General features: G+C 38.2%; 1 protein-coding gene across 7 annotated transcripts in view; it reads right to left on the bottom strand.

The window, feature by feature from the left end:
- Positions 1 to 15,210, bottom strand: part of BCAT1 (branched chain amino acid transaminase 1) — a 100,134-nt gene that overhangs the window by 46,930 nt on the left and 37,994 nt on the right. For all 7 annotated transcript variants that reach the window (XM_058558645.1, XM_058558647.1, XM_058558641.1 and 4 more), the window contains 2 exons: positions 10,406 to 10,606; positions 78 to 188 (listed from right to left, as the gene is read on the bottom strand). In XM_058558645.1, coding sequence (XP_058414628.1) covers positions 78 to 188; positions 10,406 to 10,606 — 312 coding nt within the window. The remainder of the gene's footprint in view (positions 1 to 77; positions 189 to 10,405; positions 10,607 to 15,210) is intronic.

Genomic DNA, 15,210 nt, shown 5'->3' with positions numbered 1-15,210 from the left:
ATGATTTGTTTGGTGGTAAATTCACAGTGATCCATTATATCAAGAGAAACACAAAAGAAACTCCTAAATTTACATACCGGCAAAGTTGCCCTCACAGCAGATCGGTACATTCTATCCATGTTGAGATTTGGTCGAAATAGTCGAATTTTATTATCAACTCCTCGAAACGCCTTCAATCCTTCAAATAACTGAAGATAAAAGAGAAATAAATGTTAAGGGGTAACTAAATGAAAACAATCCCTGCGTTCAAAAGACTGACTCTTCTATGGGCACTCATCTCTTTCATCATGTAAAGCTATTGACACAGACCGCAACCAGAGATCCTAAATCTAGCAAAGCCAACAGTCGACAGACTGGTTAGAGTAACTGGAATAAAAAGAAGTCCTTTTATTACCAAAATCTGCTGGGAATTCAGAGTTATCCTTTGCTTAACAGGAGCTACACTGCTAAATAACACATCAATGAAGGTGGGAAGAAAACATCTCCACACAACAAGGGCTAACTGCCTAGACAACGGAGATGGAAACCAAAGGCCCCACAGCACCCTGTCCCCCAAAATACTCATGTATCTTTTCATCTAATCTGGTTCATTTAAACTCTCAGTAGTAAATAATCTAGATGTGACCAGAGCTAGTTCAGTTCCCCAAATCATAGAAACTAAGCAGCACGAGACTATACTATATTAAGGCCATGCCATCTTTTTCAAAAGTGCCATCACAGACAAAACACTGGGCAGAAACGTGAAAAGACTTTTTTTTTTTAATTTATTTTATTTTTATTTTTTGTGAGGAAGATCAGCCCTGTGCTAACATCTGCCAATCCTCCTCTTTCTTTTTCTTTCTTTCTTTTTTTTTTTTTTTTTTTTGCTGAGGAAGACTGGCCCTGGGCTAACATCCGTGCCCATCTTCCTCTACTTTATATGGGACGCTGCCACAGCATGGCTGCCAAGTGGTGCATTGGTGCACACCCGGGATCCGAACCAGCGAACCCCGGGCTGCCGCAGCGGAACACGCGCACTTAACCACTTGTGTCACCTGGCCGGCCCCGAAAAGACTTTGAAGTAGGAACATACCGATAAATATAGAGAAAAGAGAAAAATCAATAATTTTAGTGGGAAATTTTAACACAGGTTCTCTACGTAATTGATGGAACAAACAGGCTAAAACTCAGTAAAGGTATGGAAGATCTGGACAACATAAAAAACAAAGTAACCTACTGGACATACAGAACCCTGCACATACCACCTGCAGAATGCATGTTCTTTTCACATGTTTCCCAACCATAAAATAAGCCAAAAATCAATACCAAAAATGTAACTACAAAATAGCTATATTTTGGAAAAGAAGAAACCCATTACTAAATAAAGTATGAGTCAAAGAAGAAAAATAATGAAATTAGAAAATATGTTGAACAGAATGATAATGTAAAGTAGGGCCTTTAGAAGTGTATAACCTTAAGGTTACATGAGAAAAAAGAAATATAAATCTTGTAGCACAAAGAAAAAGCACAAAATTAGATGTTTTATTTAAGTGCAAATATATGAGTAACTTATTAAATGTAATAGGAGTAAAGCTTCAATTAAAAGATATGGTTGCCAGATTGCACTCCACTGATAACATCTGAAACACATCTGAAATAAAAAGCAATATATCATACAAATACTTTTTAAAATAAAGCTGGTGCGGTCATATTACTAAATATAAGACAAAATAGACTTTAAGGCAAGAAGGATTACTGGAGATAAAGAAGGTAACTTTAGAGCGTTTGATTTACTTCACAGTTTTTAAATTATATGTATTTGATATAGGTTCAAATATATATACATATAAAGATTATATGATAATCTCATTGAGTAATATGGATGCAAAATATACACAAGGATAAACCAGCATGACTAAGTTGGATTTATCCCAGGAATAGAGGATGGTTTAACATTATAAAATCAATTAATGAGATTTATTATATTAACAGCTTATGTGAAAAAAGACTATAAGATCATCTCATTAGATGTAGTAAATGCATCTGCTAAAATTGAACATTCATTTATGATTTTTAAAATAAAGATTCCTACATAACTACATAAAAAAGGGAACTTCCTTAAGTGACAAAAGATATCTACAGTAAACTTGCAGCAAACATTATACTTAATGGTAAAATTTAAAGCTTTCCTTTTCAGATCGAGAGTCTCACACATTGCCTGCTGTGACTACTTTAATTCAATACTGTACTACCAATTTTAATAGCGTAAGAATAATGAAATAAACATAAAATTTGGCGAAGAAAAAATAAAACTGTCACAGATCATGAAACATAGATAAAACATGTAGAAAATCAAGAAAAACTGATAAAATCTTTTGAAATTACTTGTTTAGGCAAGGTAGCCAGATGCAAAATGATATTCCTATGTAACAACAGCAGTTAGAAAATAAAAACACTATTTACGACAGAATCAAAAGGAATACTTAGGTGGGGGAAAATGTAGCAAGAGAAGTGAAAGACCCACAAGAAAAATATAAAACTTTACCAAGTCATTAAAGATCTAACTAAATGTGGAAAGCAATCCCATGCTCATGGATTGAAAGACTCAATTATTATCAAGATGCCAGTTCTCCCCAAATTGACTTATATATTAAATGCAATACAAACGAAAATCATGTCAGGGCATTTTATTTTCTTATAACAAACTGAATTACACAAGTTGATTGACTTGATAAACTGAACCTAAAAGTTATATGCCAAGAAATATCCAAGGCATTCTTGAAGAGCAAAATAGAAGGACTTGTCCTGGCAGACATCAAGACTCATTATAACGATTTGGAGATTAAGACTGTGGCATTTGTGCAGAGAAATAAGCAGAACAATGAAACAGAACAGAGATCCAGATAGACAAGACAATGAAATGTAAATGGAGATCTACAAGCAGACCCATGCATATATGATAGGGGTGGCATGACATATTGGAAGGAAAATAACAGTCTTTTTTAATGGTGCTGGGACAATTAGGTATCCGTAGGGGGAAAAAACCAAATTGGATCCCTACTTCACACAAAAATCAACTTCTAGGATTAAAGACCTAACCATGAAAGACAAAATCAATAATATAGGAAGACGTTTTCATAATCTAGGGGTAGGAAAAGTCTTCAAACAAAACACAAAAGTACCAAACACAAAGCAAAGATTGATAAATACAACTTTTTAAAATTTAAATTTCTTGTCACGAAAAAATTATAGAGTAAAAAGACAGAGTGTGGAAGATACCTAAAACACATATAACTGACAAAGGACCCATATCCAAAATATATAAAGTACTTCTACAAATCAAAAAGAAAACAACACTATAGAAAAGTGAGTAAAAGACTGGAACAAGCAGGCACTTGAAATAAGAAGATACCCAATTGATCAATAAACATCTGAAAAGGTGTTCAACCTCTCCAGAGAAGTAGAAATTAATATCACAATAACAGATCATTACATTAAATGGGCTAAAATTTTTAAGCCTAGCGATACTAAGAGTTGGCCAGGTTGATGAGTCATGATTGAATGTGGTTGCTAATTCATGGCTGGTGGGTATAAAAATTCATAAAACCGCTAGGGAAAATAGTTTCCCTTTTCGTGTCAAATTGAAGATATATGCAATACCAGCAGCACATTCCTAGATACATCCTTAAACAGCATTTCTCAAATTTTTTGGTGTCAGGATGTCTTTACACTTTTAAAAATTATGAATGCCCCAAAGAGCTTTTAGTTATGAGGTAATTCTATCAATATTTACTGTATCAGAAATTAGAAATAAGAAATTTTAATTTAATTTTATTTTTATAATTTTATTTATTTTTTCCCCCAAAGCCCCAGTAGATAGTTGTATGTCATAGCTGCACATCCTTCTAGTTGCTGTACGTGGGACGCGGCCTCAGCATGGCCGGAGAAGCAGTGTGTCGGTGCGTGCCCAGGATCCGAACCCGGGCCGCCAGCAGCGGAGCACGGGCACTCAACCGCTAAGCCATGGGGCCAGCCCTTTTTTTTTTTCTTCTCAATAATCTCATTTATTTATTTTTTTCCCCCAAAGCCCCAGCAGATAGTTGTATGTCACAGCTGCACATCCTTCTAGTTGCTGTATGTGGGATGTGGCCTCAGCATGGCCGGAAAAGCGGTGCATCGGTGCGCGCCCGGGATCCGAACCCGGCCGCCAGCAGCGGAGCGCGTGCACTTAATCGCTAAGCCACGGGGCCGGCCCCTAATTTTATTTATTTATTTGGTAACAATAGTAAACTCTGACATGTTAAAATATTTTCATGAAAAATATCTATATTTTCCGAAGGAATTAGTGTTAAGTGTGGCATTGTTTTAAATTATTGGAAATCTTTAATGTTTGGCTTAATGGAAGACAACTGGATTGTCGTATCTGTTTCTGCATTCATTCTCTTGCATTATGTTGTTTTGGTTGATGTACACAAGAAAACCCAGTCTCACACACAGATATGCAGGTGAGAAAGGAAGAAGTATTTTTGATAGCCTTTTCAGATAATCGTGGATATTCTTCTTTGATACTACTCCAAAATTTGACAAGCGGTGGTTCCTTAAAGATTAGTTACAATGTGGAATCTGAAATCCTATGAATTACATTTTCCTACTCTGTTAATTTATTAAAATCCAATGGTCTACCAGTCAGGGTTCAACTGAGAAGCAGCAGAAGCTGTAGGAAATATGTATAACATTAACAGATTTATTAGAAGAAATTGGCTGATGCATTTATGGAGGCTAGCTAAGGAAGTCCGAAATCCATAGGACAGGCAGTCAGGAAGAGAAGATCACGAGCAGGCTGGACCCCATAGGCATGCGCTGCAGCTCAATCACAGGTGGCAGTCAGGAAGGGAGAGACAGAGAAAAACAGTCCACTTGCAGGTCTAGCTGCTCTGTAGAGTTTCTTACCTCACAGAAGTCCTAAGATCAGGCTCACCTAGAATAAGCTCTCTTTTAATTAACTTTAAATCAACTGATTAGGGACTTTAATCACATCTGCAAAATTCCTTTACAACAGCCCCTAGGTTAGTGTTCGAATAACTAGAAGGTGTGTATATGCAACAAAATGGCCACTGCTTCTCTCTGTCCTCCAATGCTCACCAGAAAATGTCTTGTAGTCCATTCTAACTAGGAGAGCAAAAATGGAATTCCAAGGCTGTAGTTCAGACTAGCCAAACTGACACATCAAAAAGCCATCATAGTCTGTCTTGCACTTTGAATGGCTCTTCATTCACGCATAAATTTGTAATGTCATGCAACAGTCATTTAGAAAATGCTGATTCACTGAGTTTGCAGATCTTTCAAAGGTTAACACTTTTTTCATACTATATATATATTTAAACCTGTTACTATCACCACCAATATCATCAGAAACTTTTAAGTTGAAAGGGTCAAGCTCACGGTGGTGACTATAAGTTTCCCAAAATTCTAATTTTCACTTGAGAGCTAGAATTTTATCATTGGCAACAAATACAATCCATTGGTTTGCTTGACGTGACAGGCTCACTTTGCTCATTTTCGAGAAAATGTTTGCCAAATGCCCAAGTCTGAATAACTACACTTTGTTCTTTCTAGTAAAAATGGTACTAGATGGAAAAAGCAGCCAGTTCAGCTCACAACACAAAACAATCACACAATTTCTTTTCCTTGAGACAGCCACAGTACTTCAGTACACAGAAGTGCTTTATGTGAAGTTGCTATTTCATCACATGGAATGTTAAAATGACATTTACTTAAGAGTCAAGATTTAATAGAATTAATAATTGTCACTGCTTCACCAAGAACATTCTTAAGTAAGACTGACATTCTTTTTATGCCGTAATGCAGACAGTAAAGAATATAATGACTAACTAGCAGAGGCTGAGCGTCAGAGTTTTACCTAGTACAAATGTCGACACAGAGTGAAAAAGAAAAACGTCATGGTATTATTGTGAAAAATGTCTTAACCTTGGCAATGTCTTGAAAGAGAGCCAAGGGCTCTGTGGACCACACTTTGAGAACTGCTGTCTTAGAGAAACTTGTAAATAAGTACACCAACATACTATGTACTGGAATGTTCACAGAAGGAAACCGCACAAATGTCCGTCAACCATAGACTAAATACATTCACGTAATGGAATACTACTGCTACAAGGAACACGTGTGGTACCCACCACCGTTAGACAGAGGCAACTGGAGTCTCTGCCCTGAGCCCCACACTTTAGAGGGACTTTCACCCCTGCCTTCCTCTAGCTGTGACCTTTTCCTTGGAGCAAGCAGTTGACTGGACCCTGAGTTCCTTTTCTAGACCAGATTCCAAGTACCTAGTTCTCTAGAATTCCCGGCTCAAATGGCCCTGATGCCATTTTCAGGGCCTGATTGGGCCTCCTCAGGTTCACCCTCTAAAGAACAGACAGCACCACTAGCGTGCCTGCACCTAAGTCCAAGGGCTGGCCAGAGGTCATCTGCTTGTAGGTGGTGTGGGTATCTACACGTGTGTTCAAGGTCCCTTGTAGTACAGGATGAAGCCAGGACAGGAAGAGATAGGGAGGATGAACCATGGGGTCTCTCTGTTTGCACTTTTCTCCGAGGCCCCACACATGTTAGGGTTGGTCCCAGATGGATAGATCTTACATAACATTAAGTTCAAAAATTAGGCACACACACACTATATAATAATTCCATTTACACAAAGTTCAAAAAGAGGCAAAACTATAGTGTTAGAGATACATATAAGCCAGAAAGAAAAGCAAAGAAAGGTTATCACAAAAGTAAGAATAACGAATGCCAGAAGATACAGGGTTTATGACACGGAAGGTACACATGAAGGTTTCGGGGATGCTCAAGTGGTCTATTTCTTTACCTAGATGGTAGCTATATGAGTATTCATTTATAAGTATTCATTAAATAGTACATATATGTTATCTATTTTTTCAAATTATGTTTTATTTCACTAAATATTTATTTCAACCTGAAAATAAAATGCCTATTATCAAGTTTCATTTTCTTTCACCCATGTTCCCTACTCACAGTTCACATTTCTCTCCTTCACTATATGAAACCTTCACATATTATCTATTAAAAAATACTTTAGGAATTAACGAAACCACATGTAGTTGTAGATGTCAAAATAAAATGGATTCTACGATCAATAGGGCTGCTGAGTGGAGGAGCAAGATGTCCAAGGAGATTACTCATATACCTACTTTCAGATTAAAAAAATACAACTATTATTGAACTTAAAAATCAAGTTGGAGGGCTACCCACGGTGGCCTAGTGGTTAAGTTCAGTACGCTCCGCTTCGGTTACCTGGGTTCAGTTCCCAGGCGTGGACTTACAGCACTCATCTCTCAGTGGCCATGCTGCAGTGGCAGCTCACATACAAAAAGAGAAAGATTGGCAACAGAAGTTAGCTCAGGGCGAATCTTCCTCAGCAAAAAAAAAAAAAAAAAAAAGAAAGAAAGAAAGAAATCAAGATGGCATCCAATAATTCAAATTCATAAGTGTGTCAGTATAAGAGAAACAGTCATATCTATGGGAAAGCCTGAAACATGAATGTTTCAAATGCAACATTTGGGAAGAAAACCTTTGAAATAAAGTATCTGCTTAACTTTCTTAGTGGGAGTTAAAAAAAAAAAAAGAAAAGAAAGAATTCTTGAGGGAAAGATCACGGCTAATTTGCTTACCATCCTATCCCCTGCACTTTGCACAGTTCTGGACATACAGTAGGCACTCAACACCCATTGAACGAGTGAGTAGAAAATGGAATAAATAAGCCTAAGAAAATTCCAGGACCCTGAGTTCTCTGCACAAGGCAATCACACTTCCTAAATTCCTATGATACTGCCCTAATATCTGACTTATTAAACCTAAGAGTCCAATCTGACAAAGAGCAAACCAAATGCATCACTCTATCTCCTGTTTATCACTGATAGATGTCAGATTGTATTTTCCAAAAATGGCCACAGAATATTTCCAGTCCCACGTACTCTTCTAGAACCTTGACATTCCTCATCAAGAGATGGGGTGTACAGCCCCTCCTTTTGAACTTGGGCAGGCCTTTGTGACCACCAGCACAATAGAGTATGACAGAAGTAATGCTGTGTGATTCTGAGGTTAGGGCATAAAAAACAACAGAGCTTCTATCTGGGCCCAGTCTCTTGAGACACACAGCTTTGGAGCCTGAGTCACTGTGTACAAAGTCTGACAACCCTGAAGCCTCCATGTTTGAGAGACCACATAGAGAAAGAGTGGTGTCAGAAAAGCCCCAGCTTTGCAGCCCCCACCTCTCTGAGTTTCCCCACCCAGGCACATCAGGAAGCCTTTGAGCTGACTCCAACCCCAGCCACTAGCTGACAGCAACCACATGAGAGACCTCAAGCAAGAGCCACTTAGCCATCCTCCTACTCAACCCCCAGAATCATGAAAGATAACAAGAAAATGATCGCTGGTGTTTTAAGCCATCAATTTTGTTACATTGCAATAGATATCTGATGCAATACACAACTCAGTTCTTAATGCAAAACATTTTTTGTATTCATATTGCAAGTGGAACACTAATAATATAGAGAAAATTTTAGTTTCTATTTAACAAAGAACAGTAATTTCGGATTTTTTAAACTACTCTGATCATAAAAATCTAAATTGGCAAAATTAATCAAACTAGCATTCCAACTCATCTAAATAGATTTCCAATGAGTTTTCAAAAACAAATGGCTATCAAAATCTTTTTTAACTTTCAAAAATGACATTAATCCTTTCTCATTTACTTCCCGTAGGCCAGTAGTTCTCAAAATGTAGTCCCTGGAGCAGCAGTATTAACATGATCTGGGAACTTGTTAGCCACTCTGAGGGTGGAGCCAGGCGATTCTGATGGATGCTAAGCTTGAGAACCACTGCCCCAGGCTTTGTCATATTCCTTCTTTCAAATTTATAAGTGCTTTCTTTATTTCATTTGCTCTTCATTATATCCTATGATACAGACAAGGGCAGCTACCATTCTTATTTCATAATTGAACTGAGGCTTAGAGTGAATAATGATAGAACTCATCCGAATTGGTACAGTTAAGACACAGAGCTGAGAATGGAAACCTAGCCTCCTAAGTTCAACTTCTGGTGGATACATTTGGGCAGTGAAGGTTTCCAAATTATTCAAATTTATAACTTTGAACAAGTTAATTAGACAAGCTCCTTCATAATTTTAGTGTATATGTTTGGGGGTAACGTCACAGGGAGTAGGAGCTTGGCATTTGAACCCTGACTCCTTTCTTAATGCTGTGTAATCCTGGCCAAGAAACTTAAATTTTCTGAAACTGCTTCTAGCAGCTTGCTTCTAATAATACTGATTCAGCGGTTAATAACAGCTAACAACTGGGCTCTCGTTATGTAGCAGGCAGGGCTCTCGTTATGTAGCAGGCAGGGCTCTATATGCTTAAATGAATTACCTTATTTTATCCTTATACTAACAATATGAGGTAGGTATTATCACTACCTCAATTTTACAGGTAAAGAAATTGAAGCACGAAGTGATTAAATAAATTACCCAAGTTACAGAGCTCCCTGTGGAGCAAGAGACAGACTTTGAGCCCAGGGAGTCTGACTCCAGAACCTAAATGGTTAATCTTATGCATTCTCACTTAAAATAATTAAATGAGATGACCTATATAAGGTATCTGGTACACAGGGCACACTGCAGGAATTCAACAAACAAAAGTAGTTATTTTATCACTAGCGTTAAGAATATTTAGTATTATCACCTTTTAGTCCCTTAATAGCTGGCCACTGCTTACTTCCAGCACCCCAATATTCTGGGAAAGATGTCCAACAAATTAACAATGAGTAAATAAAATGGGGGTCAAGGGAATGGGGAGTGTATTGCGGATCTGCCTAAGTGTGCACCCTGAGAAAGACCAGAGAAGGCATTCTCTGAATATTTAGTATTTTATCCCTATAATTATTCCACTCATACCTGAAGGATGACATTTAATTACATGTCCCTTAACATGTATAACTACACGTTATTGCTGGTCACAAAAACATGCACTTAGCATGAAAATCTAAACATAATATTGTACTCAATGACCCCGTCTCAATAATTAGAAGATCTGAGAGGTGACTTAGTAAAATATTAACAGTGCTGGCTTTTTGATTGCTAATTTTCTTGCCAACTGTCCTTCCTAATTTACTCTAAATGACTTTTTTACTGACATTATAGAAAATTCAAGATTATCTGAAAAATTAGTCCCTAATCCAACGGTCTACAGGAAAAGTTTTAAAGACATTTATGACTTCCTTGAGTAAACATGATAAAGCCCACACGACCTAAAACCTGTTTGAGCAGGGGAAGCTTCCCAGCACCCACAGTGAAGACCAAGCACATCACCATCATTAATTCCCATGTACTTACTTCCACTGCATAGTGGAAAGCTGACAAGCCAGGATGCACTGACAGGTTTTGAAAAGGCTTGATATGTGGTTTCTCCCATCCAAACTCTGAGGACCACTCCACTGTCAACATGTGATCCGTGAAAACAGTTCCGAAAACCAGAGTACTTGGGTCTGGCTTTTCCTTTAAAACGGTGGCTGGTGTGATTATTAGATCTCTGGCCTGGGGAAGAAAAATCAGCACCATTAAAGAAAAGTCACTGAACATCCACTGGCTACATGATATAGAGGGTAAAAAGATAAAATTTAAGTCGCTGGCCAAAAAATAAGAACTTATTTTGTAACTGGAAGTTTGTACCTTCTGACCACCCTCGCTCATTTCCCCCACACCTCACCCCCACCTAAACTTTTAAATGTTGGCAACTACCTCCGAAATTTAACAACACTGTGTGAAGCAAACAAATTATGCCTGCATTCAGAATTGGGCCTATTGTTAGAAATCTCTGCAATGTACACTTCCTAATAAATAGCAGAAAGAAAATTCAGTGATATTTAGAAACAAAGACAAAAATAGCAGATGGGGTAAAATGATACAAAAAGGAAACCACATCCCTTCTTCGTTACCATCACAGGACTCAAGTCGAGCATTCGGGAAAGAAGAAAGGGGTGTCTTCTATAACAAAAACAGCGACACTCACAATGACTTGCTAAACTAAGACAAATGTCATTAAGAACTGAACCTCTTGGTGATGGTTATACTCAACTCCCCCAAAGAATTCTTGGCATAAGCCTTCAAAACCCCCCTGGGTGCAGTGGGGAAGAAATGAGCAGAGAGAAGCAAATGTTTTCCTCTTTGAAAACGGAGAAGTCAAGAATGAACACTAAGATATCTATCCTCTGTTCTGTGGGGAGGAAACAGAGAACAAAGGACCCCTTATTCAAAGAAAGACAAATAACAGTAATAGGAAACAACTTGAGAGCCGGCCCGGTGGCGCAAGTGGTTAAGTGCGCTCGCTCCGCTACGGCAGCCCAGGGTTCGCAGGTTCGGATCCCTGGCGCGCACCGACGTACTGCTTGGCAAGCCATGCTGTGGCAGCATCCCATATAAAGTGGAGGAAGATGGGCACGGATGTTAGCCCAGGGCCAGTCTTCCTCAGCAAACAAAGAGGAGGATTGGCAGATGTTAGCACAGGGCTGATCTCCTCATAAAAAAAAAAAAAAAAGGGAAACAACTTGACACTTCAGCATCTCACCAGCCCTCCACAGAGCCAGCTTGCCCATTTCCAATGACCAAATACACGAACCACAGACAACACCATCACTGATTTTACAATAGCCCTAGAAGGCTGACAAAAACCCCAGGGGAAGGAGCTTTATGACCAGTTAAAAAATGCTACTAACCAGGGTCAGGTTGAGTCTGTTAACAGGTTGTAAGGAATGTCCAACTCTGCTTCGTTTAACACCGGAAAGTACTCATTTCTCTCCAAAATCAAACACAGAACTTCACTTTACATCATCAGCTCTTACCATTTTTAAAATGATCTAATTACTTCTGATTAGCTCCCTGCCTCACAGCTGCCTTAGCCATCTGATAAATTATGAATGATAATCAGTTTTATTTTTAGAATAATATTCAGGCTGAAAATGTATTCTAAAACAACCAGAAAGCTCACATTACAATGAAGCATAGGGCATTGAAACGACATATTAACTGTAATTTTCAGGCTAGTCTACTAATGCTACTTTGGAATGTGCCAATAAAATGACAAATTTGGAAAAAAAAAATTGACTTTCCTCTGCCGTTATTTAATCCAAGTAAGTAACTTAACTTAAAACCCTATCCTATGAGCAAGAAAATAAATTTATTTAAAGGGATACATTCCAGCTAAATTGTTTTGATCCTTGAATCCCATTTCTCTCCCTTTATCCTCTAGACTAGGCAGGATGTTGGGCAAATTTCACCCGCAGGCCAATTTTGTAGATTTCTGGCCTATTTTGTAAAAAAAAGTTTTATTGGAACACAGTCACAGCATTCTTTTTACCTTCAATGATGGCATAATCCACTAATTGTGACATAAACCTGACGGCCCTTAAGCCTAAAATATTTATTACCTGGCCTATTAAAAAACATTGCCAATCCCTCTGGACTGTTTAGACAAGAACTCTGACTAGAGTATTCGCAGTTAAATCTCCAACCCTCGCACAGTGCCTGGCACACACAACGGTAAAGGTTTCCTTACATACTGAAATAATGTTTGGCTGATTTCAGATGCACTCCCTAATAAATGACAGACTCATTCCGAGAAGATGGCCAGGATTTAAAGTGAGTGAAATTCTAACATAAACGTTATTACATGAATGGTTTCACAGTATTCTCGCACAATGACGCACTTGTGATTTTCCTTTAGTTAACTTTTTTTAGTGGATGGGGGAGATCCTGAGCTAAGAAAATTCTGGAACCACATCAATATAGTATGACAAATTTAATGCAAATTTTCGTCTAAGACTACTAATAAAAGCTTCTTAGTAAAAGAAGTAAGACACAAAACATGAACAGAAAGATGAGAGTAGGTGAAAACAGTGAGGAGAAAGGGTGAGCTTTTTATACTTGCTGAATTCTGGATACATCTTAAATATTGCAAAGGCAACGGGCCTTGGCAGTTTTTTTAAATGACAGAACTTTGCATGGTTCTTTAAAAGTAACATAAAAGTTCATCCTCCCAGCTGCTATTTCTATCATTAGCTAATCAATTCTATCATTAGTTAATCAATAAGAAGCTGACTACACACGATGCTTATACCTTGAAGGATGTCTAAGCTCTACATAACCTTTCCTGCCATGAAACCAATAGGCAATGGAATATATACTTTATTTCAATAACAATCTACATAATATTTTAAAAACAAGACTATGGCTTTGCCTCATATCAAACTCTAGGGTGATTTTCTTTTTTTCCCTTGTTCCTCTTACTCATCTGCTTTATTATTCTTAGTATTTTGCCTTTTTATCCATTCAATGAACATTGACCGCACCAGCACGGTAGCTCGCGCACTGTGCTAAGTAAACACAGGAGATGTCAGATGCATACGGCACTGCCTTTGCTTCTCAGGCAAGATCACCAGCGGCCGTGGATAGGCAGCAGCCGCTGTGATGAAGTGTTATTCATTCATGTGACCTAATATTTTTTGAGCTATTATGTACCTGTATTGCTGTAGGCCCAAAGGAACCTCAGGGAACAAAACAAGTAAAAAGTCCTGTTCTCTTAGTGAAGGGAAACCGTATAAAGAAATAAATGGATAAATAGATGTCAGGAGGTGATTAGTGCTATGAAGAAAATGAAAGCAGCTTTAAAAGGATAGAGTGAGAAAGAGAACGCTTATTTTAAATAGAATGTTAGGAAAGGCCTTCCTGATAAGGCGACATTTGAGCAGAAGGTAGTCCGCGTAGATATCTAGGAGCAAAGTATTTCAGATAGAGGAAGCAAGTGCAAAGGCCCTTTGCTGTCAAGAAACAGCAAAGAGCCCTGTGTGGGAGGAATGCAGGAAATGTGGGGGCGGTGGAGTGGCAGGACAAAGTCATAGAGGCACTGTGGCTGCTGGGGTAGGGAAAATGGATGGGCCAAGAGAACCAGTTACTGCATTGTATACTGACCAACATTCTAATCCTCCCTGAGCTCAGGCTCTGCGCAATCAAGACTGTACCATCTTCCTTATTTCCCCAGGCATCTTCACCATAGACGCTGCCGGCAATTACAGTAACCCCCGTTTCTCGGTCTATTCCAGGCAATCTGAAGGAGCCATTAAGGATAACACTAGAATCATGGCTAACTTCCTTTAACTTCTTGCTGTTTTAAAATGAAGGACCAAAGTAGAAGGGGGAGGAGGATAATTTAACTGGTGGTAAAATAAGAGAATCTGGGTAATGTTGAGCTTTTTCCTTGAGCCTCTACACTTCCCCCTCTGCATCAGCAATTCTCAGACCTGGCTGCACACTGTATTCAACTGTGGAGGTTTTGAACAACACTAAACTGGACCCCATTCCAGAACTAAATCAGAATCTCAGAGGGATGGGGCAAGGGGCAAGAGGATGGTTTGTTGTTTTTTTTTTTTTAAGTTACCCAAGTGATTCTAACTGTGCACTCACAGCTAAAAATCACACCAGACCATCTCCCTTGAAGATTTCATCACCTTGAAGAGCAATGGTTCTCAACATTGGCTGCCGAGTTGATTTACCTGGGAAGATTTTTTTTTTTTTTAGAAAAATACCAATGCCCGTGCCCTACTTAAAATCAATGAAAAAGAAACTCAAGAGTTGGGGGGTTCATATCAGTTTTTGTTTAAAGCTCTCCAGGGGATTCCAATAAACAGGAAGGGCTGAGAACCACTGACAAGAGATACAAGTCTCATGAATTTATGAATTCTTACCGAACGCCATGCACTCTTTTGCAATCATATGACCTTGGTTATCTCAAACTGAACATATCTAAAATAGAACACATAATATTTCCTTCAAAATTGGGTCCCTATTTCTGATATTCATATTACTACTTCTTTACTTCTTAATTCTTAATTTATTTTAAAAATGCTACTGTAAAGAGGGAAAGAAAAATGAAAAGTAAAAAATTCCCAACTATAACCCTGCCAACCACATTCTCACTTACCAGAGATGACTTCTGCTACAAACTCATTGTGCAATTTTCTTATATTTTCTTTGCATCTTTATTACTTTCAAGGTCATTTATCATTCTCACAACATTCTTCCAACCCTGTTTCCCATATCAATCACTGAATTGAGACACCTGTACTTTCAAGTATGTCTTTAATAAA

The sequence above is a fragment of the Diceros bicornis genome, chromosome 17 (assembly GCF_020826845.1).
Source record: "Diceros bicornis minor isolate mBicDic1 chromosome 17, mDicBic1.mat.cur, whole genome shotgun sequence".
Lineage (NCBI taxonomy): Eukaryota > Metazoa > Chordata > Mammalia > Perissodactyla > Rhinocerotidae > Diceros > Diceros bicornis.
Note: the sequence above shows the minus strand (reverse complement) of the source record. Positions and strands in the feature narration are given on the sequence as shown.